The 24,768-nt window shown below is 43.3% G+C and overlaps 2 protein-coding genes across 2 annotated transcripts; one reads left to right on the forward strand and one right to left on the reverse strand.

The window, feature by feature from the left end:
* Window positions 1–4,642: 4,642 nt before the first annotated feature.
* On the forward strand, window positions 4,643–17,002 carry LOC4325534 (14-3-3-like protein GF14-G). Its single transcript, NM_001397726.1, has 7 exons — window positions 4,643–4,838; window positions 14,913–15,219; window positions 15,298–15,385; window positions 15,904–16,013; window positions 16,096–16,244; window positions 16,570–16,622; window positions 16,717–17,002. The coding sequence occupies exons 1-7, from the start codon at window positions 4,775–4,777 to the stop codon at window positions 16,717–16,719; spliced, it is 774 nt and encodes a 257-aa protein (NP_001384655.1). The 5' UTR covers window positions 4,643–4,774; the 3' UTR covers window positions 16,720–17,002.
* A 481-nt stretch (window positions 17,003–17,483) lies between these two features.
* On the reverse strand, window positions 17,484–22,345 carry LOC4325535 (polyadenylate-binding protein-interacting protein 9). Its single transcript, XM_015766134.3, has 10 exons — window positions 21,847–22,345; window positions 20,904–21,017; window positions 20,779–20,823; window positions 19,966–20,038; window positions 19,768–19,880; window positions 19,605–19,664; window positions 19,420–19,467; window positions 18,169–18,237; window positions 17,948–18,009; window positions 17,484–17,864 (listed from the first exon to the last, which is right to left on the reverse strand). Exons 1-10 carry the CDS (start codon window positions 22,129–22,131, stop codon window positions 17,807–17,809), a joined length of 927 nt encoding a protein of 308 aa, XP_015621620.1. The 5' UTR covers window positions 22,132–22,345; the 3' UTR covers window positions 17,484–17,806.
* Between the last annotated feature and the right edge of the window lie 2,423 nt (window positions 22,346–24,768).

Raw genomic sequence — 24,768 nt, forward strand, 5'->3', positions numbered from 1 at the left:
AAACCCATTCTATAACCCCTAGGCTATTTTGCGAGACGAATCTAACGAGGTATATTAATCCATGATTTGCTATAGTGATGTTACAATAATTAGCCGCTAATCATGGATTAATATACATCATTATATTCGTCTCGCAAAATAGCCTAGCGGCCTGTTTGGTTGGGGGGAGTTTTTAGGAGGGATTGGGAGTTTAGAGGGATGAGGCTATTAACTGTTTTGTTTGGTTGGGAGACAGAAATTTTGGTGGGATAGGGATGGGGAATTGATGAATGAACTCCCTCCTTTTCAATACCTGGGTAGGGGGTGGTAATTGGGAGGGAATTCCTCCTTTACTTTGCCTAAACAAATCTCAGCCATCCGTTTTCATTAATGACCTAATCTCCAACTAAACTCCCTATCAATTTCCACCATCTCTACCAAACAAGAGACTGGGATGAAAAATCAAATTCCCATCTTAATCTCACCATCAATTCCCTCGTGTAAACTCCCAATCCCCTTCCCTCAAGTTGTCAAACAAGCCGTAGGGATTATGGAATCGGTTTCGTCGGTAATCTACGTTTAATACTCCTAAATAGCAAGATTCCGGAGGGCTATTTAATAGCTCGGAGGATCCAAACAAGGCCATAGTTTCATACAGTCGAGACAATCCACACTTTGTTTTGCACAAAAAGTTTGTAACCAAAGCTTACCATACTTGTGCAAACGCATGGTTCTTTTCCGTAGTGCAAATGCATCGGTGTACGGTGTACCTTTTGTCTGGTACGCATGATTTTCATCACAAGAACAGTCTATAATTTACGCAGAATTGCAGAAACAAGCAGTTTCCAAATTGTCGTCCTTCTACATCTTACAGAGTTACAGTTAACAAAAACACAGCTTTGGAGTAGTAGTAGCAATTCCGTAACAAAAACACGTCAACCGCCTCAAGTCCAAACCGAACCGTCGCATATAATCGCATTCATTTCCGTCTGCCCGTCTCCACTCTCCAGTTCTAACTTCCCATTTCCCCCTCCACACGCGCGCGCGCGCTAACACACGCAGTCGACATGGGCCACGCATCCACCGACCCGTCGGCGTCCGATCACGACGCCCCGGCGCGCCGCCGCCGCCACCGGCGCCGCGGCCTTCTCCGATTCCGCCGGCACCGATCTCCGACCCCGCCCTCCGCCGACCCACCAACGCCAGAACTCACCCCGTCGCCCTCCGCGCCGCCCTCCTACTTCTCCTACCCGGACATCGCCGCCACCGCCTCCTACGTCGTGGTCGCCACTCTGCCGGTCTTCCGCGGCGACCCCGGCGAGTGCCCCGACGCCCACCTCGCCCGCTTCGACCGCGTCGTCAACAGCGCCACGTCGCCGGACGCCGCGGCGCGCACCTTCCCGGCGTCCCTCGACGGCGACGCGGCGCTGTGGTACGATCTCGCGGCCCCAGGCGCCGACGACTCGCCCCCGCCGTGGGACGCCGTACGTGCCGCCTTCCTCGACTTCTTCCGCCCTCCAGGCGCCGCCGACCGCGCGCGCGGGGACCTCCTGTCGATGAGGCAGCGCCCCGGCGAGCCCGTCAACCGGTACTACCTCCGCATGCAGGGCATCCTCCGGCGGTTCCCCGGCCGCGGCGGCGGAGGCGCGGACGTCCCCGAATCGTTCCTCAAGTCCGCGTTCGTCGACGGCCTCCTCCCCGAGTTCCACGACTGGGTGGCGCCGCAGCGTCCGGAGGCGCTGGACGTGGCCGTGGCGCTGGCCCTGAGCTGGGAGCGCGCCGAGAGCGTGCGCGAGGCGCGGCGCGCGGCGAAGGCGGCCCGGATGACCAAGTGCGAGTTCTGCGACACGGAAGGCCACGAGGAGGCGCAGTGCGAGACGCGGAGGAGGATGAGGGCGTTGTGCCTGAGGAGGAGCAGCAGCAGCAGGAGAGGAGGCGCCAGCGCCACCATGGTAGTGGAGGAGGCGGCGGAGGAGGAGGGGGGCGGGAGCATGAGGTTCGCGCGGCTCGGGAGCACGGTGAGCACGCGATCGGCGCAGTGCCAGTGCCGGAAGCATCAGTGCTGGAAGAAGGCGGTGGTGGTGAGTGAGCTCGCCGGAGACGGCGAAGGGCGATGATGCCGCCGGAGTGGCCGTGGACAAGTGAAGCAAGTGGTTTGTTCAGTACTGGAGTAGTTACTATATTAATGATCGATGTCATATCATGTTAGAACTTGAAGTAAACTATAATTCTTGTTCATTGTCGCAATCTCGCAGATAATTAGTCGATTTTGATATATATTTATCAACAAATTTTATCCTAAAAATGATTAAATGTAAATACAATATAATAAAATATAATTGTATTGTGATTAAATTATAACTTACATATATAACTTGTACTACATAACTTTCCCATAATTTTTGGCGGTTAGATTTACATCAGGATTCATGCAAGTTGGGGAGAAAAAAAAGGATGATATTTGGTCGCACGACCTCCGCTAAGCGAAAAATAACGTGTTACCCTAGGATTTTTAAAAGTTACAAATAAATTGTTTTGTAGTTATATACATACAAGTTACAAATATAATTACATTATGATTGAGGAGAAAATTTGTCGATATATGTATAGCAGCCCTAACTTATTTTTTGTTGTTACTCACCTTATTTTGAGAAAATTCCTCTGATTTATAGTGAAATCAAACCATTTAGGATGAGTGATCCATAGTGAAATCATCCTATAAAATTTAAGTAGTGACTCCATTTTTCATCCAACAAATTAGCATATGCCTTTGACGAATGAGGTGATGATGGTCTAACCCCATTGCCCTCGTCTCACCAGATCAAGATTTACAACTATGCAAATATGAGAACAACAAATGCAACATGTTAAGTGAAAATAAATGGGATTTCACTACTACATAGGAACATTCCAATATCAAATTTTACTACTTAGCAATTGAAGTATTAGAGAATAAGCTGTGAATCCTGATTTAGAGTGCAAGGGATTGCAACTATATGTGATGTTGTGTAGGAAGATGTATGTAGCGAATATCTTCTCCTGATAGGTGCCATTAAGACACTGACATGTGGACCCATATCAACATGGGCCTATATGCCGAGTTGCCGTTTATTATAGCAAAACTTTGGTTAAATATAGATGATCAAACTAAAATTTGGAATAGTATATTACTGACCATCACTGATTCGTTGTGTACTGAATTCCCTCCATTCCAAAATATAAGGCACAACTACCCTTAACCTAAAGACCAAGAAATGATTAATATCTCATTGTTATCATGGATTACCCTAATTAATACAATTCATGCAACCAATAGAACTAAAGATCTTGTGAGTATAGGATTTAAAATAATAATAATTTAGGGAAGAGAATGTGCTAATTAACTGAGCATCACCAAGAGAATGGCTAAATCTCATCCCCAAAAATCTGATTATGGGAATCCTAAAGAGAATTTGAAGTGTGAAAATAGTTCTTTCTCTAAGAGATTAGGTAAAATAAAATCCCTAAAATAAAAAAGTGGGTCCATACAAAACTACCATCAGGAATTAGTTTTTCCTCGTCTCGCGCCGCTCGGCGTCAGCAGAAGTTAAATAAAAGTATAGGATCAATCACATTGGCTATTGATTTAACCAGCTACAGAAACACTAAAATTGCAACGCTTTAATTTGTACGCTTAAACATCGTCAGTTTTTTACTTGCAACGAAGAACAGAAAAAAAAATGAAAAAAAAAGGGGAAAGAACATCTGCTTGCTGCGCCCGCAGAGGCCGTGAGCCCATGACGGCGACGTCCGCCAGCCACAACCACTCCGCGCCATGCTCGCTGCGCTGCCTCGTCTGAGAAGGACCATGCTGGCCGAGCCGCGCCCGCAGCGCCACACGGAGGTCGCCGCGCCCGTGCCCACGCCAGAGCCATCACATCATACCAAGGTCGGGCCAAACTCGCGCCGTCGCTGCCATCGCACGGTCTCACTTTGCAACCGCAGGGCCACGCCGCTCCTCGCCGCCGTCGTGGAAGATGGTGTCGCCGGTGGACGACCTAGAGCTGGCGGCATGATGAATCGAAAAGTCTGGGCTTGGGGGACATTGTGATGGATTCCTGGCCGGCCGCGTGAAAGATAGGGCCGCTGATGGACGACCTAGAGCCAGCAGCAGGACAAATCGAGGCGACGGCGGTACAACCTTGCGATGAAACTCTGGGCAGGAACATTTCGGAGATCATATAATGAGCGCGCGAACGGGTGATTGGGAGCGAGCGCAGCCGCCTACTTCTAGGGAGCGAAGACTCCGGAGATAGGAATCAGGATTTTGGGTTTCCTGTATAGGGCTACTGTTGGACCTTGTTTTTTTTTGTTCAAAACTCTAAAAAAATCTTGAATGGAAACCATTCCCAGATGCTGTTGGACAGTACCTGTGTAAAGATGATTTTTATCCTGAAATCTGGATGAGGAATATTTGGGGGCCTACTATACTTGCCAAGCGAGAGAGAGACCCCAGCACGGCAGAGAACCAAAAGCCCGGATCAGCCAAAACGAACGGCTCAGATCACACGCGCACACCACTATGAACGTCCCAGATCGGGCCGCCACCCCACCAGACGCATCGATCCCCGTGTCCAGAGCGTACTCTACGGCTACAAGTAACCCCCTCCTTCCCTTCCTCACCAGTCTCCCCCCCTCGCCTCGCATCCCACGCCTTCCCCCCCCCCATTCGTCGCCTCCTGTCCCGGGGGCCGCGAGCAAAACCCCCACCCCCAAATCGCAGCCTCGCTCAGCTCGATCTCTCTCTCGTCTCGCCATGGCCCCCAGCGACGACCTCGTCTACATGGCCAAGCTCGCCGAGCAGGCCGAGCGATACGACGGTACGCGATCCCCCCCGGCTCCCTCCTCCCCCCTGCCGTTCCTCCCTACCTCTGCTCGTGCTTGGGGGTTTTGTGGTGTTGTGCTGTGTGTGTGTTTTGGTGGCGATTCCGCTCGTGCTCGTTGTCGTTGGGTGATTCTGGTTGTGGTTTCGTGGTAATTGGTGTTGTGCTAGCTTCCGTGCGTTTGTTTTGGGAGGCGATTGGGACTTTGGGAGTTTTGGGATTAGTTCGCGTCTGTGTGCTCTGCGCCCGTTGGTGCACGGGGCGAGGGGTTTTCCGTTTTCTGGCTGGTTCATGTTTATGTTTCTGAAATGTTTGGATTGTGGGGGGGTAATGATTCGCGTCTTTGCTCTGGGTTAGGCTCGGCTGGATAGTGCTCTGTTGCGTGCGGAGAAATTGGGCGTGGAATGCAGCTTTTGTTTGGTAATCTCGTTTGGCGTTTCGACGCGTGGGAGTTGGTCGAGAGAACCAGGATGTTTGGTTGATTTGCGTTGATTCGGCGCCCTACGACTATGGCGCATGGATCTCGCACACACCGTCCATTTTTTGGGGTTTAACTGGGGTTTGCGATTTCGAGCCGTGTCCTGCGTCGCTGCTGCATCGGACGTGGATTAGGGTGTTTATGACTTGGGAGTCCCCTTGTGATTTCTACTCTGGGTTTAATCAGGGGTTTAACAATAGCAGGGTGATTTTGGTTTGGTTTGATTCAAACTGGTCGGGGTCGCGGTGTTACGAATGGGCAGATGCCATGGGATGAGCATTTCTACTGTTCCGTTTTACCCCGTATTGTTTTTGCTTTGGTCGTTATATTGGATTTCTGCTCAAATGTGCCAATGGATGCTAGGAGAGTTTTAATTTCATATAATTGAAAGACCAAGAACGGCTATAGAGGGGGGTTGAATATAGCAAATCAAAATTCGCCCTTGAAAATACTCATCAAACCAGTTTTCTCAAAATTCTTACTAGAATCGCGGCTATTGAAAAGCCGGACCTAGAAAATAAGAGAGAGGAGATTCCCGAAGCTAGAAGAGAGGTGAGGAGGAGATAGCAAAACTCGTCATCAGAAAATTCAAATCACAAGCGGAATTTAAAGTGCGGAAATTAAATAAACAAGGCAAAAACGAAATTCTTCAAATCATTTCATTCATAGGTGATGCAAAATAACCGCTCAACTAGGAGCAAACATACACCTTCAGAGGAACATTAACACAAACTTAAAAACCTCTCAGATAAACACACTCCAAACTAATCCTAATACAAAAGCCTCTCGGGCAAACACACTCCAAACTCACACCGAGACTATCTCACCGAGCATCTCAAAAAGAATTACAAAAGGAGCAACCTCCACCCTTGCATCCATCTCTCTATTTATAGCCTAAGACCCCTAAGACATTGTCTCATACCCCTAGGGCGAAACCCTACCCTGGACTTGATCTTAACCATCCGCTGTTCCTTAGACTCGAAGGAAGTAGTGCAGATTGCTGCCACGTAGTCGATCCGAGCTCCCCATGCTGTGCGGATCGGCGTGCTCATCACTTGCACCAATAGGAAGCCGCCACGCGGCCACGCAAGACCGTGCCTTGCCCCGCGCGCGCTCGCGAAACCGCGTGGGTCCCACGCGGGACTCCTCCGCAACGAACCAGTGAGCGCCACGTCGTCTTGGAGAGCGCCCTTGCCAATTCCCGTGGGCGCCTTCTCCTCCCGCGTGCGCTGTCCGAATTTGGCGTGGGTCCCGCGAGTAGTCGATCTCCCGCGCGAGAGCGCGCTGTCGAGTCCGCGCCTGCCGCGTGTCCCTCACACGCGCGCCGTCGCCGAAACCTCCTGCCTTGACGCCCTTGCTTTCCGAGTTGGGCCGTCGTTGCTTGGATCATGCTGGCCTGCTCCATATTGGACTGGGCCAGTCCGGTCCAGCCGTGTGGCATCCTGGCCGAGCCCATGATCATGATGGATTGGTGGCCTCCCTGCCAACCAATCACAGCACACATGCACATCACCTCGTGCATGCATGCAAGGCTACAGTGATCCCATTTACTGTAGCAAAAGTGCATTTATACAGTCACTTCTCCTTCCAATTTCTTCGTGAATCCCAACGCTTGCACTTGACCTTGCGAAGCTCGTTGTGAAGACCTCCTCACACAGTGTTCGTCCACCGTGTGCAACCTTGTGTCCAATCTTGTCACCCGGCATCCTTGATCGCTCTGGACCTCAACTCCTTCCTGAGTCTAGTCCCGATCCGCCGTTGACCAAGATCGACCCCGATCACCTGCACACACATGAACCAAACAACCGTTGTCTTGGCACAGATGTTGTAACCTGACCAATGTTAGTCCACGCACACACTTCTTGCATTTTCGGTACTTGTCAATTTCCCATCACAAAAGAACTATAACCACACATGGTTTCACAATCTCCCCCTTGATGGGAACATTGACAATCTCAAGCAAAAATTTGAAAATTTGATTTTTGATTCACAAAGCAAACCATTTTACAAAACTTGAACTTTGGTCATTTTGAAATCGCGAAAAATCAAGACCAAGTGACAAGAAGAAAAGGGATGCAAATGCAAATGCAAGAATGCTCCCCCTATGTGCCAAACTCCCCCTTTCACCAAGATCTAAAGCAAGTTTTAATTTTCAATAAGTGCAAATTTCTCTCCCCCTTTGTCAATGATGCCATCAAGACCAAAAAGAGACAAAAATGCAAAATGAAAATGATTGAAACTTGCAAATTGTAGAGTTTTGAGAGCTTTGAGAGTTATCTAAAGGCATCAAAAAGTAGACATGGATCACACAGATACAAGCATGTGCTCAAGCCTAGCTAAGCAAGTGCAAAAGAAGTATGAAACAAGTCATGAAAATCAAGAAAGTATTGTCAGCAAGCAAAAAGCTTTCAAGTGAATTAGTGATTTAGTGTGCATAGCTATTTCTAGAAGAAGCTTAAAAGGAAGCAAACCAGCTCATAATCATGCAAGATTTACATAATCAAAGCAATGAACCCATGCTAATGTGCTAATGCCCAGTTCATAAAGAGTATCAACATGATAACAAAGCATAGAACATGAGCTTTTAATCTTTTCTCATGACTTTTATTTTTATGATTTTTTAATTTCTTTAAAGACAATAGCACAATCACGACGGTCCACCTGATCTTATCAGTCAGCAAGTGATGGTTGTGCCAAACACTGCCGTCTGACCTCAATCAAGTTTTCCAGCTAGAGTTCCCATTACAGGCTGTCTCAGTGCTATCTTCGGCACTACTCATGCGTAAACGCACTCAGTAGCCTGGACAAAAACAGAGATAAATCTTGTAAAGCATGATTGATACAAAGTATGGACGCATAAGCATGAGCATTCATGAGCATGTACTGACAGTTATTGCAAAAAGAATGTAAACATGGCATGAGTATGAGATGGATACTTCAACTTAAACAAACTTCTAGAGCAAGCATTGCACATTGATTAAGTTCAAATGAATAGTCAATTTAAGCAGGTTTCAACAAGCTTGAACAGCATAACATGATCACACAAGCTACTTAAGCAAATGAAAGCTAGACAAGAGATCAAACTAGCATAAGAGTGATACATGCATAGCATAGTGATGACCAAGAGATAACAAGCAAAGCTCAATCGAAGAGTGTATAGTACAATGCATAAAGTAAACATGATGTAATATGTTACAAATGCATGCAAATGAAAAACAACTCCCCCTCAAATCAAGCCATAGGGGTGGATCACTCCTAACTCACTCCGCAAGAACTCAAACCGAGAGCGATCAAGTGGTTTTGTAAAAATGTCTGCCAATTGTTTTTCAGATTCAACAAACTCTAGCACAATGGTACCTTTCTCAACATTGTCTCGGAGAAAGTGGTACCGTATCTCAATGTGCTTGGTCCTGGAGTGTTGAACTGGATTTTTTGCAATATTGATTGCACTTGTATTATCACAAAGCAGAGGAACACCAGAGAAAGACAGACCATAATCTTTCAGAGTTGAAATCATCCAAAGAACTTGACTACATGCACTAGCAGCAGCTACGTACTCAGCCTCAGCTGTTGATTGAGCAACAGAAGATTGCTTACGAGAGGACCAAGAGACCAAAGAAGTGCCAAGAAAATGACAAGTGCCAGAAGTACTTTTGCGATCAATCTTACACCCAGCAAAATCAGCATCTGAAAAAGCTCAAACCGAAAGGGCAGAAGAGCAGGAGTACCAAATACCGTACTCAAGTGTAGACTTGATGTAGCGGAAGATGCGCTTGACTGCTTGGTGATGTGATGTTCTTGGAGAAGCCTGAAACCTTGCGCACAGGCACACGGAGAAGTGGATGTCCGGCCTTGACGCAGTCAGGTAGAGGAGGGAGCCGATCATGCTTCTGTACTCGTGCTGGTCAACTTCTTCACCGTCCTCATCAGGACCAAGCGATGAAGTAGTTGCCATGGGAGTGGCGATTGGCTTGCAGTCGGCCATGTCGAACTTCAAGAGCTCTTTGGAGTATTTGGTCTGATGTACAAAGATTCCTTCCTTGGTTTGCTTGATTTGAAGTCCAAGGAAGAAAGTCAGCTCTCCCATCATGCTCATTTCGAATTCCCTACTCATCACATAAGAAAACTGGGCAACAAGTGCATGAGAAGAGCCACCAAATATGATGTCATCAACATATATCTGGACAAGAAGAAAATCAATGCCACTATGAAGAGTAAAGAGAGTTTTATCAACTGCCCTACTTCAAAACCATTTTGAAGCAAAAAGGTTTTCAATCTTTCATACTAGGCTCTAGGTGCTTGTTTTAAACCATAAAGAGCTTTATCAAGTTTGAACACATGATTTGGAAATTTTGGATTTTCAAAACTAGGAGGTTGTTTGACATAGACCTCTTCCTCAATAACACCATTCAGAAAAGCACTTTTCACATCCATTTGAAAAAACTTGAAACCTTTTGAAGCAGCAAAAGCCAAAAGAATTCGAATGGCTTCTAATCTAGCAACTGGTGCAAAGGTTTCTTCAAAATCCAAGCCCTTAACTTGAGTGAAACCCTGTGCAACTAGTCTGGCTTTGTTTCGAACAATTGAACCATCTTCACCTAGTTTGTTTTTGAAAACCCATTTTGTTCCAATCACATTAAAACCCAAGGGCGGTTCTACCAAAGACCAAACTTTGTTTCTTTCAAAATTCTCTAACTCTTCATGCATGGCATTAACCCAATTCTCATCAGATAAAGCATGACAAACATTTTTAGGCTCAAAAGAGGCAACAAATGCTGAATTAACAAGTTCATAAGACCGATTTCTAGTTACCCTTTCACCCAGGCCTCCGATCATCAAGTCAGGCGGATGTCGGTTCTGGATGTGTCGGGGAGCTGTCGGTCCTGATGTGCCACCATCAATCTCCTCAGCTGCTGAAGATGATGTAGTTGGTGCATCTCCTGAAGGCGATGTAGTCGAAGGAGAACCGGTTTCTTGCACTGGTGGTGTACTGTCTAGAGGTGGAGGAAAGGAATCATCGTCATCATCATCTGAATCCTCATCCACAAAGATGCTTTCATCTGAAACACCTGAAATTTCTGGTCTAGCTCCTGGGCTAGCCTCATCAAAAGTGACTTCACAAGTCTCCACAATTTTGTTAGTTGAAAGAACATAAACTCGATAAGCCCGAGAATGAGTAGCATAGCCAAGAAAAATGCCATCCACAGATCGAGATTCAAACTTGTCCAAATTTCCAGGTTTAAGAACAAAGCACTTGCAACCGAAGACCCTGAGATGTGAAACTTTTGGTCGATGACCAAATCTGAGCTCATATGGCGTCTTGTGCAAGATAGTTCTCAAAAACACACGATTGGAGATAAAACAAGCCATAGAAATAGCTTCAGTCCAGAACTTTCTTGGAGTAGTAAACTCATCAAGTATAGTTCGTGCCATCTCCACAAGGGTGCGGTTCTTCCTCTCAACCACCCCATTCTGTTGTGGGACATATGGCGAAGAAAACTGATGTTCGACTCCAGAAGAATCATAGAAATATTCAAATGCAGAATTTTTGAATTCAGAGCCATTATCACTGCGAATTGCTTGAAGAGCACCAGGAAACTCCAAAGCCAATCTACGAACAAGAGACTGAAAGAAGCCAAACGTTTTCTCTTTTGATTCAAGAAAATAGACCCAAGAGTAGCGAGAGAAATCATCCACAACAACCAAGACATACCACTTCCCCCCAACTGACTGGACCCGAGCAGGACCAACCGTATCCATGTGAAGCAGTTGTCCCGGTCCATCTGTCATAACCATTGTAATAGGCTTGTGGGAGGAAGATGTCATTTTCCCATGACGACATGGTGCACACACAAGATCTTTCGGAGCTTTCAACTTAGGCAAACCCCGAATCAAATCCATACCACTAATGCGAGACAAGTGGTCAAAGCCAATATGACCAAGACGATGATGCCAGAAAAACAAATCCCTATTCTCTGAGGCAATGAGACAACGAGAAGGACCAGGAGCAGAAGAGTCGAAGTTAGCAAAGAAAACTCGACCAACTCGAGAAATGTCAAAAACAGGAGATTTAGAAGCATCGAGAACTCGAGACCTGTCCTTTTTGAAACGAACTTCCAGATTTTCATCACAGAGTTGTGAAACAGAGAGCAAATTGTACTTAAGCTTACTTACAAGCGCGACATCCTTCAGCATGAATTTGTCATTGACCTTGATTGTTCCTTTAGCCATCACGCGTCCACTGCTCGCATCCCTAAAAGTGATGGTCTCATCACCGGATGCACGAGTGAGAGAAGTAAACCACTTGGCTTCACCGGTCATGTGGCGTGAACAACCGGAGTCCACAAGCCAAGAGTTACTCCTCCCTACTCCAAAATCCTACAAGAAAGACAAAGCAGATCTCGATGATTCAGTACTGGGGTTAGTGAGAAATGACTTCGGAATCCAGTACTGAACCATGCGAGGAGTACAAGTATCTTTAGTGTTATGAGCAGAATCATATGCAAGATGACCATGTCTGTTTTGCCCCAACCCTGCTGGGTCACGTCGAGGGTGCACATCTCGGCGAGGAAAGCGAGATACACCACTTGAACGACAATGACACGCACACTCGAACCTCCCAGGGACTCTAGTAGCTCTCCTAGTCCTAAGACGTTCTTGTCGTTCTTTTCTAGCCTTTCTAACCAGCTTTCCCACAATAGGTGCACTCATACTTGGTTTTCTCTACAGGCTTGGTTTGTTTCTGGTTTTGTTTGAGCTCAACTTGTTTTGGATTTTTGGGTCTACGTAACTCTACAGGCTTAGATTTGCTAGTTCTGAAGTTTTGGGTGAACTAGAACTAGTGTTTTCAATGAAACCTGCAGACTTGAAGGTTATAGGTTTTTGAGCTAGTTCTATCATCCCATCTGACACCTAAAATCTCATGGGTACCTATCCTCAAAGACTCAGCAAAATCATAAGCAAAATCATAGCCTATACCTTGATTGTTTATGGACACTTTGGATTGGTCTAGGATCATGTTCAACTTTTTCTTTCCTTGAGCAAACCTCTCTAAAGATTGTTGTAGGTATGAGTTCTCTCTCTTAGCAGACTCAAGATCAACTTTCAGAGAAATGCATGATGAACAAGAATCAATAGATTTGATAGAATCAATGACAGTTTTAGCATCTTTTTGTTCAGTTTCTAGGATAGCACAATTAGCACATGAAGAATGAACAGGTTCCTTAGTAGCAAAAGATTCTAACAAATCATTCTTGGTCCTAAGCATGTCAACTTGTTGTCTTAATTCATCATTGTCACTAGTGAGAATGGGACAATTTTCACACCTACCAATCCTATCATGAACAAATTTTTCTTTTAGTTCTTTCAATTCCATCTCAAGCAAACCCATATCAACTTTCATTTCATAGCAAGTAGAGCAAGTAGCACTAGCACTAGAAGGATTCCCAGCTCCTAAAGCACATGATTTCAACTTATCCTTGAGGAGATAAATTTCAGAAAGATATGAAGCACAAGTAGAACAGGTATCCTCCTTAGGAATCATGGATCGAAGCCTAGCAATTTCTAGCTCCATTCCATCATTTTCAGATTTTAGTTTCTCAATTTTATACTTAGAAGACCTATACTTGTCACTAATTTCAATCATCAAGTGTGCCATTCTTTCTTTGCTTAGTTCATCATCAACAGAGTCATTATCTGAGCAAGAATCATCACAAAGAGAACCATCCAAGGAAGGGATATCATCAAGACATACCTCAGGATGCTCCGATGAGTCATCCTTATCCTTAAGTGCCATGAGACACAGGTTGATGAAGTCCTCGTTGTTGGCGAGACAGCACATCCCGGAGAAGTCCTTGTCCCCCTTTTCTTGATCATCGTCGTCGGAGTCGATGTCGCTAAGCTGCACCTCCTCAAGAGCCGCCAAGACCTTGTGGATCGCCTTCTTCATCAAATCCTTTCTCCCCTTTCGCCCTTGTCCCTCGGTCTTCTTGGTCATCTTGTCACTCTTCTTCTTCAACTTGGGACAATTCACTCTTATGTGGTTAGGCTCTCCACACTCAAAACACACAAATGGTTCATTGGTTTTTCCTCTTTTTCTATCTCTCACATTTTTGTAAGCTCTTGAGAATTTTCTAGCAAAAAGAGCAAGATCATCTTTAGGGATCTTCTCTAATTGCTCCTCAGTGACTGAGTGTAAAGCGGCAAGAGAGAAGCCACCACACACAAAAGCTGAGTCATTAGAAGAAGTACTACCAAAGGGATCAGCTACCAAAGCCACCGAGTGTTTGAGGCCTTTCCGATGGAAAACATCCATCTCATGGGTTTTTAGCTTTGAGTAAAGCTTGTCCATGGTAAGGTCACTCAGAGGTGCACTCTCTGTGATGGAAGCAACCTTCATTTCCCAAACACCATAATAAAGACAATTCAAAAGATGGCGAGCATTATCATTATCAGAAAACTCTTTTCCAACAGATCTCAACTTCGAAACAATTTCTCCAAAACGCTTGAAATAAGAATCAATAGACTCTCCTGGGTGCATCTCAAATCTTTGATATTCTTTATGAAATTGATTCTGACGAACCAATTGAATATCATTGTTTCCCTGGAAATTGCACAGAGCAGTCCACATGTCATGAACGGACTTGTGGTGTTGAACACGATTGAATTCACCAGAAGAAATTCCACCAATGATTGCATTTCTTGCACGATAATTAAAATCAACCTGAGCCATATTTGCAGGCGTGATGTCAGCATCATCGGGCACAGTGTAAGGTGATTTAACCTTATTCCACACATTATGCCCTTGCGACTGGAGGTAGGCCTCCATTCGTGCCTTCCAAATGACAAAATTGTGTCCATCGAAAACAAATGGTTTCGCAGAGTATTTTTCCTCCATAGCGGCGTTCATTGCCACGGTGTAGGATCATAAAGGGCCTTTCCCACCCCAAAAGCTAGCCATTGAGGTGAGAGGCTCCCCCACTTATATCTTAGGTCCTTTGCCCTTCCACAAACAATGTGGGACTATTCAACAATCTCCCCCTTCACACATTGGTGTCCCTCAGCCCTTCATCGCCCCTTCACCGTATCCGGGCCCCACTGGCCCACAGTCCATCAGGTATACGGGCCCCGCAGGCACCCACGGTCCATCAGGCCTTCACACGTATCCATCGGGCCAGAGATGTTAACCTAGCCTGACTCTGATACCAATTGTAGGATCGTAAAGGGCCTTTCCCACCCCAAAAGCTAGCCATTGAGGTGAGGGGCTCCCCCACTTATATCTTAGGTCCTTTGCCCTTCCACAAACAATGTGGGACTATTCAACAATAATATCTTGCATGAATTGCCTAGTGGCAAGGATTTGTGATTCCGATGTGGTATTGTTCTGGTGTCCATATTATATGAAGTTAACACATTATCAGTTCTCTCTCTAGATGAAGTGATCACATATTGGTTCTGGCGTTCTGCCAGGTTCTTGTGTATGCGTGGTACGCTAATATGAGACAATAAGTAGCATGATTTATTTTGAGACAATAAATATGCATTTGATCAACTGTCCATTCCTTGTTTGAGATTTTTTGTCATCCATGTTGCAGAGATGGTGGAGGCAATGAATAGTGTGGCAAAGTTAGACGAGGGGCTGACAAAGGAGGAGAGGAACCTCCTCTCAGTTGGCTACAAGAATTTGATTGGTGCAAAGCGTGCGGCAATGCGTATCATTGGATCCATTGAGCTAAAGGAGGAGACAAAGGGCAAGGAGAGTCATGTAAGGCAGACTGCTGAGTATCGTCGCAAGGTGGAGGCTGAGATGGATAAAATCTGCTGTGATGTCATAAACATTATTGACAAGTACCTTATCCCACATTCCTCTGGAGCTGAGAGCTCAGTCTTCTACTACAAAATGTGACGCTGCTTTACCCTTTGTTAATTCTTGTTAAATGTGTTTGGATTATTGTCTGATCAATGCATTCCTGATTTTAGGAAGGGAGATTACTACCGGTACCTTGCAGAGTTCAAGACTGGGACTGAGAAGATTGAAGTGTCTGAACTGTCACTCAATGCTTATGAGGCATGTGATCCTTTTTTCATTTTCAACTTGTTTCTGTTTTCTCAAGTCACTTGTTTCATTGAGTTCACCATTTATCAAGTCTTGGTTGTATATGTAAGTTTATTTCCTCACGATTGTCATGCTTGGCTTGCATACGTTTGCTTTTTTAATTTCTAGTGGATAGGCAGGTACTTGCTAAATTGTGATTCATCTTGTACAATCGTATTTGCATAATGAGGCTCATACAAGTGTGCACAGCTTGTATAGACATGCAGTACTGGCACTTGGATTTTATGGTAATTGAAGGAAAAATTGCTAGGTCCACACTTTTTGAATTATACACATCCTTGTAAAACATTTAGTTTGATGTTATTTTAAGCTGCCAATTCTGATCTTCCAATAATTTTGTGTTACCATAGAGACATCAGATTATACACAATATGTGATGGATTGTACTAACTCTGTACATGTGAGCCTGGTGATTGTTGTCACAGCCCCCATCTAATTGATGTTCTGTCTTTTGTTTTGCATGTGTTCAGACTGCTTCCAAAACTGCGCAGACAGATCTCACTCCAACTGACCCTATCAGACTTGGTTTAGCTCTGAATATATCTGTCTTCTACTGTGAGATCATGAACTCACCTGACAAGTATGTTGTTTCTCATTCCTTGCCTGCTCTGATCTATACCTAGTTGTTAAGTGGATTAATTCTTGGTTTACTTGTATATCAGAGCTTGCCAACTTGCTAAGAACGCCTTTGATGAAGCTGTTGCGGAGCTTCCCTCCCTCAGTGAGGAGAATTACAAAGATAGTACACTGATCATGCAACTTCTGAGGGATAATCTAGCACTGTGGAATTCTGATATGGCTGATGATGCAGGTAACATTGAATCATTAATCCCTATGTTGATGTTGTTACATATCCTGTGACCTTGTCATGAGTAGGCAACACCTTTTTGTTGCTATGTACCCTGGTTTTCTTTTTTTGCGTGCTCACGAAACTACATTGTCTAGTAGTGGATAATCTACCTTATTTCTGCAGTGGATAGCATGCTTTACCGGCTGTATTTTGCTTGTGCTGTTAGGATTACAGATTTAAGTCTTTATAAGGATAGCAGATAAAAGCTAATGTTATAATGAAAAAAACATGACGGATAGCTCAATGGACGAGATAATATAACTCACATATTTAATCCCTCTTGCAGACGATATTAGGGAACGAACAGATACAACTGGTGCTAAAGGTGACCCTGCAGCGGTATGCAGTCGCACCCAATGTTCTCCCATAGATATATTGATCCACTCGCCTAGTCACTGAGTAAATCTGTTTAACACGCCTGCTATGTTTGCAGTGATGGAGGTGCTAATAGCTGGTAGAGTCGAAGCATAACAACAACAACAACAAGGGTGTGGTGGGGTGCGGAAGGACTACCATTTACTCACTGTTAGTGTTAGGTTCTGTAGTGTAGGAGTTGAGCTGCTGAGTAACCCTCGCTTGTAGTCTGGGCCTGATTCTTCGACTTCTTGAGCAACATCGTGTACTAAGCACTCGCTGATCGCTCTTTTGCAAGCATTGTTTTTTTTTGGGTTACTCTTGATGATGATTAGGCAAAAGTTATCTGGTTCATCAAAGTTTCCCTTCTTTTATGTGTTCCTGTGCTTGTTAAAACTATTCCGTTTTATGTAGTGCCAGGTGCGCATTGATACGTGTTGCCATCTAACTTATGAGAGCTCACCAGCGCGGTATGTATGTGACCATGTTGGTTTTCTAGCCCTGTGAGTGCTGAGTGGCGACAATGATGACTGGTTTTCGGTTTTGCCTTTTGCCATACGGTTATACCCTTTGCCATCTAGTAGATGACGAGTTAACCTGATAATTGGGTCGGGTTTGGCAAGTTCCGTCAATGGTTGACTGGTTGTTGGTCGGGTTTTACTTCGTCATCGTTGTTCACAACGGGTAGTGTAGTGGGAAAAATCAGGGGCACAAGGAACTTTTTAGAACTAACACATGTTATGTACGGCTAACGTGGTGCATGCGAAATTCTGTATATACAGCAATCAGGTCACAGAAATTACCCTGGCAAAAAAGAGGTTAGAGAAATTATAAACGACACTGAGATTGTCCTCAAGTGAAGACTAAAGACGTTAAATATCGATTCAGTTTTAACAGTTGTAGCACTGAGAAAAAGAAGGAAAAAAAATCGGGAGCCAAAGAAATTAATCTAGTGGCGGATAGTCTATTGGTTGTTCTCCATCATGATGAATAAACTCTCAGACATAGATGCTGACTCGGACTCCCAAGGATCTGATTTAACCAGTTCCTTCCAACAGTTTTCGACAAAAGGGGTGAATGAAAAAAGCATCACAATTCGCTGGATCGCGGAAGGCTATAGGTGATGGTTAAGCGATCTTCCCGTAAACAATCCAGCTTGGCTCAAGCGGTCAGTTCGACGCCACTCGATTTAAACGTGGCTTCACCGGTGTCTTAGAAGGGCTCACCCTGAACATACAAGTGCCAAGATCAGCAAATCTACAATATTTTAGAACTTCCGATAAATAAATGAACAGGATTGGGGATCATGCCTGACAGGCAGTGTACCCAAAATCATCCCACTGCAATTCAGAGCCATGATGGCACACTCGGCCTGCGGTTGACAGAGCTTAGTTAAAAATGGAATCAATTATTTGTTCATGATGACTTTGGTCAGCAAAGTCGCGTGCCAGTAACTCCAGGTAAATAGCTGATAAGCTACTAGGTAAATTTATATTGAAATATAAGCAATGCAAAGGCCCTTAGTTCTTACATGGACAAACTCAACAAAAGCAATCCTTGTAGAATGTACATTATCCCCTAGAAGTCTCAAACGAGAGACCTGCAAAGAGAACATATTTTATACAACATATTAGGTTTGTGCCAGATCAGCTAATTCACTATATAAAATATGACAGTACAGCTACTAGGGAAAAAAAGAGAGAGAGAAATATACTACCAATTATAAAGAATAAAGGAAAACACTTTAATTTGGTTGTCCCTGATAGAAACAAATTCTAACCATCTGTTACTTGTGGAAACAAATTCTAACCATTCATTAAGAGAACTACCATCAAGAACAAAAACAGCGATATGCTATTGATTAAATAATAAAGGATATCTTCAGTCTACCGTTGTGCATGCATGCAAAGTAAAAGCAGATCAGTACATTGGCTGCACAACAGCTATGCCTTGGCACCTGCTGCCGTTGAGGGCCACAGATGCTGGCAGTAGCAGCAGCCACAGCAGCAACAAGCCAACAACAGCAAAGGCAGCCGAGCAGACCCTATGCCTCTGTCAAGGAGTTGTGGACCGTATATTCGATAATTGATCAATCCAAGAACAATAATGCAAAATATATAAGTGCGTGCATGGTTCCTCAACATCTGATACGTTAGGTTTGGGATTTAGGACATCAATACTCAAGAATAGGAAGCTGATGGAACAAAACTTCGAGTGACAAGTATAGACAAAATGTCAAATTTAACTCAATCAGAACAGCATATACTAGCTGTGAAATTGAAATCTTGTGGGGAATCAAGCATAATAGAAATCCCGCTTATTTATTAAACTGCCAATGGCTCTGTAACATATATCGTTACCAGGCGAGTACAGGCTTTGGAGTTGTGTTGTGGTTCTTATGTTTCAAGACTACAGCTGGCATGTAGCAGCTATAGAAGAAATGCAGGCCAACAAGGATATCTACAAGCAATTGAGTTGTTTCCTGCATTCACCATCCACCAACTAAGAAACCATGCTCTGTCCAACCATTCGAGTTGATTTTGTATTTTAAGTTAGATATTTGGATCAATTGCAAATAAGGAACACATCAAACATAAAAAATGGAGCAATGGAAAGGATAATTATGACGATAGACAGGATAGTTATGATATGCAAGCTTTCATCCTGAATTGAATATAAATAATAGGATTAACCAGAAAATAGTATCGCCCACTTAGCAAGAATTCAAACTTATGAAATAGGATAAGTGAAATTTGACCAATGGTTGAGCTTCAAAGCTCACCTCACCACAAAGTTCTTCAAAGAAATTCTTTACATCTAATTGAGTAACCTGCAGGGAAAGGTGAAAGATGTCATATGTTTGAATTCTATAGCTTCCGAAGCTTGAAAAAATATAAATAACCAGAGGATGAAAAGATAAACAAGTCAAAACTATAGCACACTATGAAGTAAAAAGGAGACATGTACCTTCTTATCTATGTTTGTACAATAAACAGTTCTTATGACCATTTCCTTCTCATCCTCCGTCTATGGGCCAGACACAACACAGTATGAGTACTAAGGTTATGTGGAGAAGAGGAATAATTCTGGCATCAAAAGGTGAAACAACGCATACAATACAAGAACTTACCCTAGGAAGGAACTTTGGATTCACAGGCAATATAGCTGTCTTTGAAGGTAAGACTCTAACAGGGTAGAAACCAAGCATTGTGCCACCAAGGTTAAGTGCAGTTCTTGCGCCCTCTTTAGAACAAATAAAACTTACATACATCAAAAAATAGATTCACTATGGGAGAAGGCACTTCAGTAGAAGGTGAAACTATATTACCTTCATCAGCAAACTCAATGAATGCAAACCTTAGAACTGAGTGTGGATCACCACAGATTCTGCAGTCAACGACCTTCAGGAGAGAGAGGGTATTAGTATGGTTTTGGAAATTTTCATTCCATAATTTCAGTAATAAAAACAATAACCCCAGAAATTGCAGTACTTGATATTGTACACAATATAAGCAAAAAAAAAACCGAATAACCAAAATAGTTTCATTTCCTTTCTTAATAACAAGAAAAAAATTACTAATAGAAGAGATGTTGGGTTTTTATTCTAACATACAAATGCACTCACCCTTTGTCACTCATGTACTTACAGTTTAGAGCATAAAAAACCATCATGAAAAATTTCGAAAGAAGTTCTAGATGTACTTCTCAAGGTCCTGTACATATGTATAAAACTTCAAATATATTCTATAGTCAGCAGGGAAAAAAGAAAAAGGGCCAATACTACCACCCATAGCAAACTTGTTTTTCAAAAATGTTTCTTTTAGTCCATTTTAAATGTAAAAATCTTTCAAGGGAGGTAGACTGCATCATCAAATCCTTTCTCTGGAATTATTTATTACGATTTGGAACCCTAACCGAAAGTTGAGTGCACGAGCGCAACAAAAGGGTGAGTGCACATGTTACCTTTATTTCCATCAACTCGACGGTCATTAAGTACAGACTTGCTAATAAGTGGAACAATATGATCAACTAGTAGAAATTCTCTAGTTCAATGCGAGCATTGGAATAGTGAAAAATCTTATTTGCAGTATTTCATACATAATACCAGTACAACTTGATACTTCAGGTTGAAGGAACTTACTTGCCCACAGTTAGCAAATATATCAGCAAGTCTCTCCTCCGTCACCTAACAGATGCTCAGCTCATCAGACATAACAGCTCCTCTAGAATACGTATGCATGCTTAGAAAAATCCTCAACTACTCACAGTATGGTCAATATCAGAAACATAAACAGTTCGCCGAATGCTGTCTTCCCTGTCTGCATGCCTTGCTCTCTCGTTCATCCTCCTCCTTCCTTGACTGAGGTATCCATTCCTCCTCTGACAAAAAAAAAAACAACCATTACATCCTATTCTGATCTTATATTAATTTTCTTTTTCCATGGACTTGCCAACTCCAAACTTAATTCTTACAAGCAGCTGATCATCATCTGTTAAATCCTAGTCAGCAAAATAAACAAAGAAACCAAGTGGGAGAATAATAGAAACCCTGAAAGGGGAGTCTAATCTCAAACTTTCCCCATATTTGGGGAAAATAGTCTCAATCTTTGTCGTCTAATATCTGAACCACTAAGAAAAGTTATGCTAAAAAATAAAAAGAATTCTCAGCATGGGTTGCCTCATTACAAGACGATTTGAGCGCGGATCAAAGAACTAGCAGTTTCAAAGAAAAAATAGCGTTTGGTAATTTGGATTGTCTACCTACTATAAATAAATAAAAAAAGCAGGAATTCTCAGCATGGATTACCTTAATGCAAGACGATTTGATTTGAGAGTGGATCAAAGAACTATTCCATGTCCATGGCAGTTTTGAAGAAACATTACGGTACTGTACAACTATTCGAAATGAAATATAATAGAATTGTGCATAGTGCATTGACTGGTTTTGCAGTGTCATAAAAAAAATTAATCATCAAAAATAAAATAGGTAAACCTTTCACGAAAGAATACCAACTACCGCACCACGAACCACCAACCGATAATGCAATCCAACACAAGGGGAAAAAAGAATCCAATCTTTACCTACCAAACTAATGGAAAGAAATAATCAAATAAACAACCAAATCCCCCACACAGGCACAATCACAACCAACCAATTCAGTTTCTCAAGAACAGCAGAGTTTTTAACTCAGATTTTTTTTTCTTTTACCCGACGCTGCTGGTAGGCGTCGGCGCCGGATTCCTTGCCGCCCCCGTTCCAGCCTCCGATCGAGTTGTAGTCGAACACCGGCGCGTCCGCCGACAGCGCCTTCCTGGACGGCGACGAGACCGCCGCCGACGAGGGGACGAACTCCTTGGCAGCCGGGTTCAGCTTGGACAGCAGGTCCACCAGCTTCTGCACGCCCTTCTGGTATTCCGCCTCCTTCGCCACCGCCGCCACGGCAGCGGAATCCGCCGGTGGAGCCGCGCGCGATCCCCCCGCCACCGCCGCCATCCCCCAGAGCCGGGCTCCTCAGACCAGACGGCACGGCCGACCAATCTTGGTCAAATCAAATCAATCGCCGCCTTCCCTCGCGCTGGGCTCTACGCCTCTACTCCTACAGAAGCGAGGCCATCCGGTGGCTCTGGGGCGGGCGGAGGAGGAGGAGGTGGAGGTTGGGGGAGGCTACCGCGTGGTGGTGTTGCGCGCTCGAGCTCTCGCCAATGGCGTCGATTAGTGGCGAGTGGGTTTTGCTTTTTACAAGGTTTTGGCCATTTTTTTTTAATTCATCGCAACAGCTGCGAATTGGAAGAAATGGTATTTTGGAAAGGAAAGGACAGTGAGGAAGGAGAGGGTATAGAGTCTGCGTGGACGCGGTCTATGCACCGGCAGGTGTGAAGCACGTGCGCTACTGTGCACGTATACTGTACCAGCATGGTCCATGTCCATCGGTCCATAGCCATGAGGCCGTATTAAATGATGGAGTAATTAGTGTGGTTGATTTGATGGATTAAAGCCTACCAAAATTTCCATGTGGAAAATTAAACTATTTTCTATGCATTTTTTTTTGTTTTCAAGGAGGCTAAGGTTGAATAGTAAATACACATTCATCCCTTTGTAGTACTTTTTTTTCTAAGCCTATTTAGAAAAAAAAAGTAAAGAGTAATTAGGGAGCCACAGAGTAGTTATTTTTCTAATTCCAAGGTGTTGATATCACTACATGTCAAACTATATCAGCCCTTTAAAGCAGCAAAGGCAAAATGTGGGAAAACTGCAATAGCAATATATTTGTCGTTTTCTAATGGAAGACATTGTGAAACAGATTTTCCTAATAAGAAAAGTATGTAAAGGAATTAGTAATATGCCTCGCCAAGAAAGGAAGTGTACTAATATGCCTCGCAAAGAAAAAGGATTTACTATCTAATTAAGATATTACTTATATGTAAAGTACACGATTTTGGTTTCTACACAATAGTGGAATCCCTGTAAAAACGTAATGTAGGGCAATGCTCAATACTAATTATTTTCTTCCATTTCGAACACTAAAATAATACTAGTAGTACTATCTCGGTGGAATAAGAACTCAGACTCTGACTCTGTTTTGGAAGGAAGGTCGTTCGCGTTAAACAAGATGAAGCACGAAGAAGGCTGAACTCCATATCAAGAGTATTCATCAAATCGCCAAGATTCTCCATTAAGTTTGTCCATGCTAATCCAGGTGTACGTTACAACTAATTGCATTAATGCTCGTACCTTCCCTAGACCATAATCATAGGTTATTATCCCCTAGCCATTGATTAAATTGCGGGGTATTACTCATTTAGTTTAGCTATTATTACTCTCTCTATTTTCAAAATATAAGGCGCAATCTTCACTAATATAAAGGCCAAGAAATAATTATTATCAATTGTTTGTTTGGATTACTTCAATAAAACAATCCATTGCATACTCCACCCCTCAAGATCTTGGAGGTGTTAGTTAACTTGAGGGTGGAGAAATCCAATGGGGGTTAATATCCAATGAAATTAAACATCTCTAATTTTAAAAAAAAGGGTTAATTTCACTAGATCACCCTAAAGATCTCTAATTTAACAAAAATAAAAGAATGATGGTGTTAGTTAATTACATGCATGCATGCATGTGCATGTTTATATTATGAAACGTTGAAAAAGTGGTTGCGCATCTTATTTTGAGTTGGAGGGAGTATTTGGATTAGCAGGAATAACTTACTGCTTATCATAATTATGTAGATGTACTTTCAAAATGTGTTTACTCCTTAGAATTTGAGTCATCCATCATCTTCTCCCCACTCCAATGCCGCACGAAGCGTAGCCACCTCCTTCCTAAAAAAATAAATAAATAAATAGTTAGTTAACGGAAAACCGGTTAGATCTAATGTTTTATGCTCAATTCACACTCTTAGCCTATCCTTAGTTTGTATGGACAGGTGTAGCTCATCCCACATCGTATGGGCCCATTGCGATATACAAAAATATTAGCTAAAGACTGTCTGTAGCTTTCATCTCTTTTGAGTTTGTGTTGTAGGTAAGATATCCTTTTTTATGTTTCTCATAATCAATATCTTTTCTAGACATTAGCTCATTACAGAAAAATTTACTCAAGTTTTTCAAAAAGAAATGATGCATACTACTTTAAGCTCAGTTCGTTTGTCTATGTTCTCAACCTCTCCCTCTCGATTTCCGTGCGCGCGCTTTTCAAACTATTATTTTGGTACGTTTTTTTTAAAAAAAAGTTTCTATACAAAAGTTGTTTAAAAAAATTATATTGTTCCATTTTTGAAAAAAATTAGCTAATACTTAATTAATCACGCGCTAATGGATCGCTCTGTCTTCTGCGCTGGAGGCAAACGTTCCGAACCTGCTCTCTCCAACAGAGCCTAACTACAGTTTAGATATATGTTAATGGTACTAAATACCGATGTAAAAAAACAACCAAATATATTTTATGGATAAATATTTTATATCTATGTTATTAACGGTGTGCAAGTCAAGAAAATAGACCATGATGAAAAAAAATTGTATGTTTGTACAGTAATGTAATTTATTGTATATTTGTATACTATATGTGATACTACCAGGGGAAAAAGAAGCGCCTGCTGGAATCAACACCGTCGAAATCGATGGGTTTCTT

Source organism: Oryza sativa, chromosome 1 (assembly GCF_034140825.1).
Source record: "Oryza sativa Japonica Group chromosome 1, ASM3414082v1".
Classification (NCBI taxonomy): domain Eukaryota; kingdom Viridiplantae; phylum Streptophyta; class Magnoliopsida; order Poales; family Poaceae; genus Oryza; species Oryza sativa.

Coding starts and splice junctions, on each gene's coding strand:
- LOC4325534 (NM_001397726.1), top strand. CDS start 4,775: ATGGCCCCCAGCGACGACCTCGTCTACATGGCCAAGCTCGCCGAGCAG. Junction 15,220..15,297: donor TCAGTCTTCTACTACAAAAT/GTGACGCTGCTT, acceptor TCCTGATTTTAG/GAAGGGAGATTACTACCGGT. Junction 16,014..16,095: donor ATCATGAACTCACCTGACAA/GTATGTTGTTTC, acceptor CTTGTATATCAG/AGCTTGCCAACTTGCTAAGA.
- LOC4325535 (XM_015766134.3), bottom strand. CDS start 22,131: ATGGCGGCGGTGGCGGGGGGATCGCGCGCGGCTCCACCGGCGGATTCC. Junction 19,881..19,965: donor CATTGAGTTTGCTGATGAAG/GTAATATAGTTT, acceptor TTTGTTCTAAAG/AGGGCGCAAGAACTGCACTT. Junction 19,665..19,767: donor ATCCAAAGTTCCTTCCTAGG/GTAAGTTCTTGT, acceptor TCTGGCCCATAG/ACGGAGGATGAGAAGGAAAT.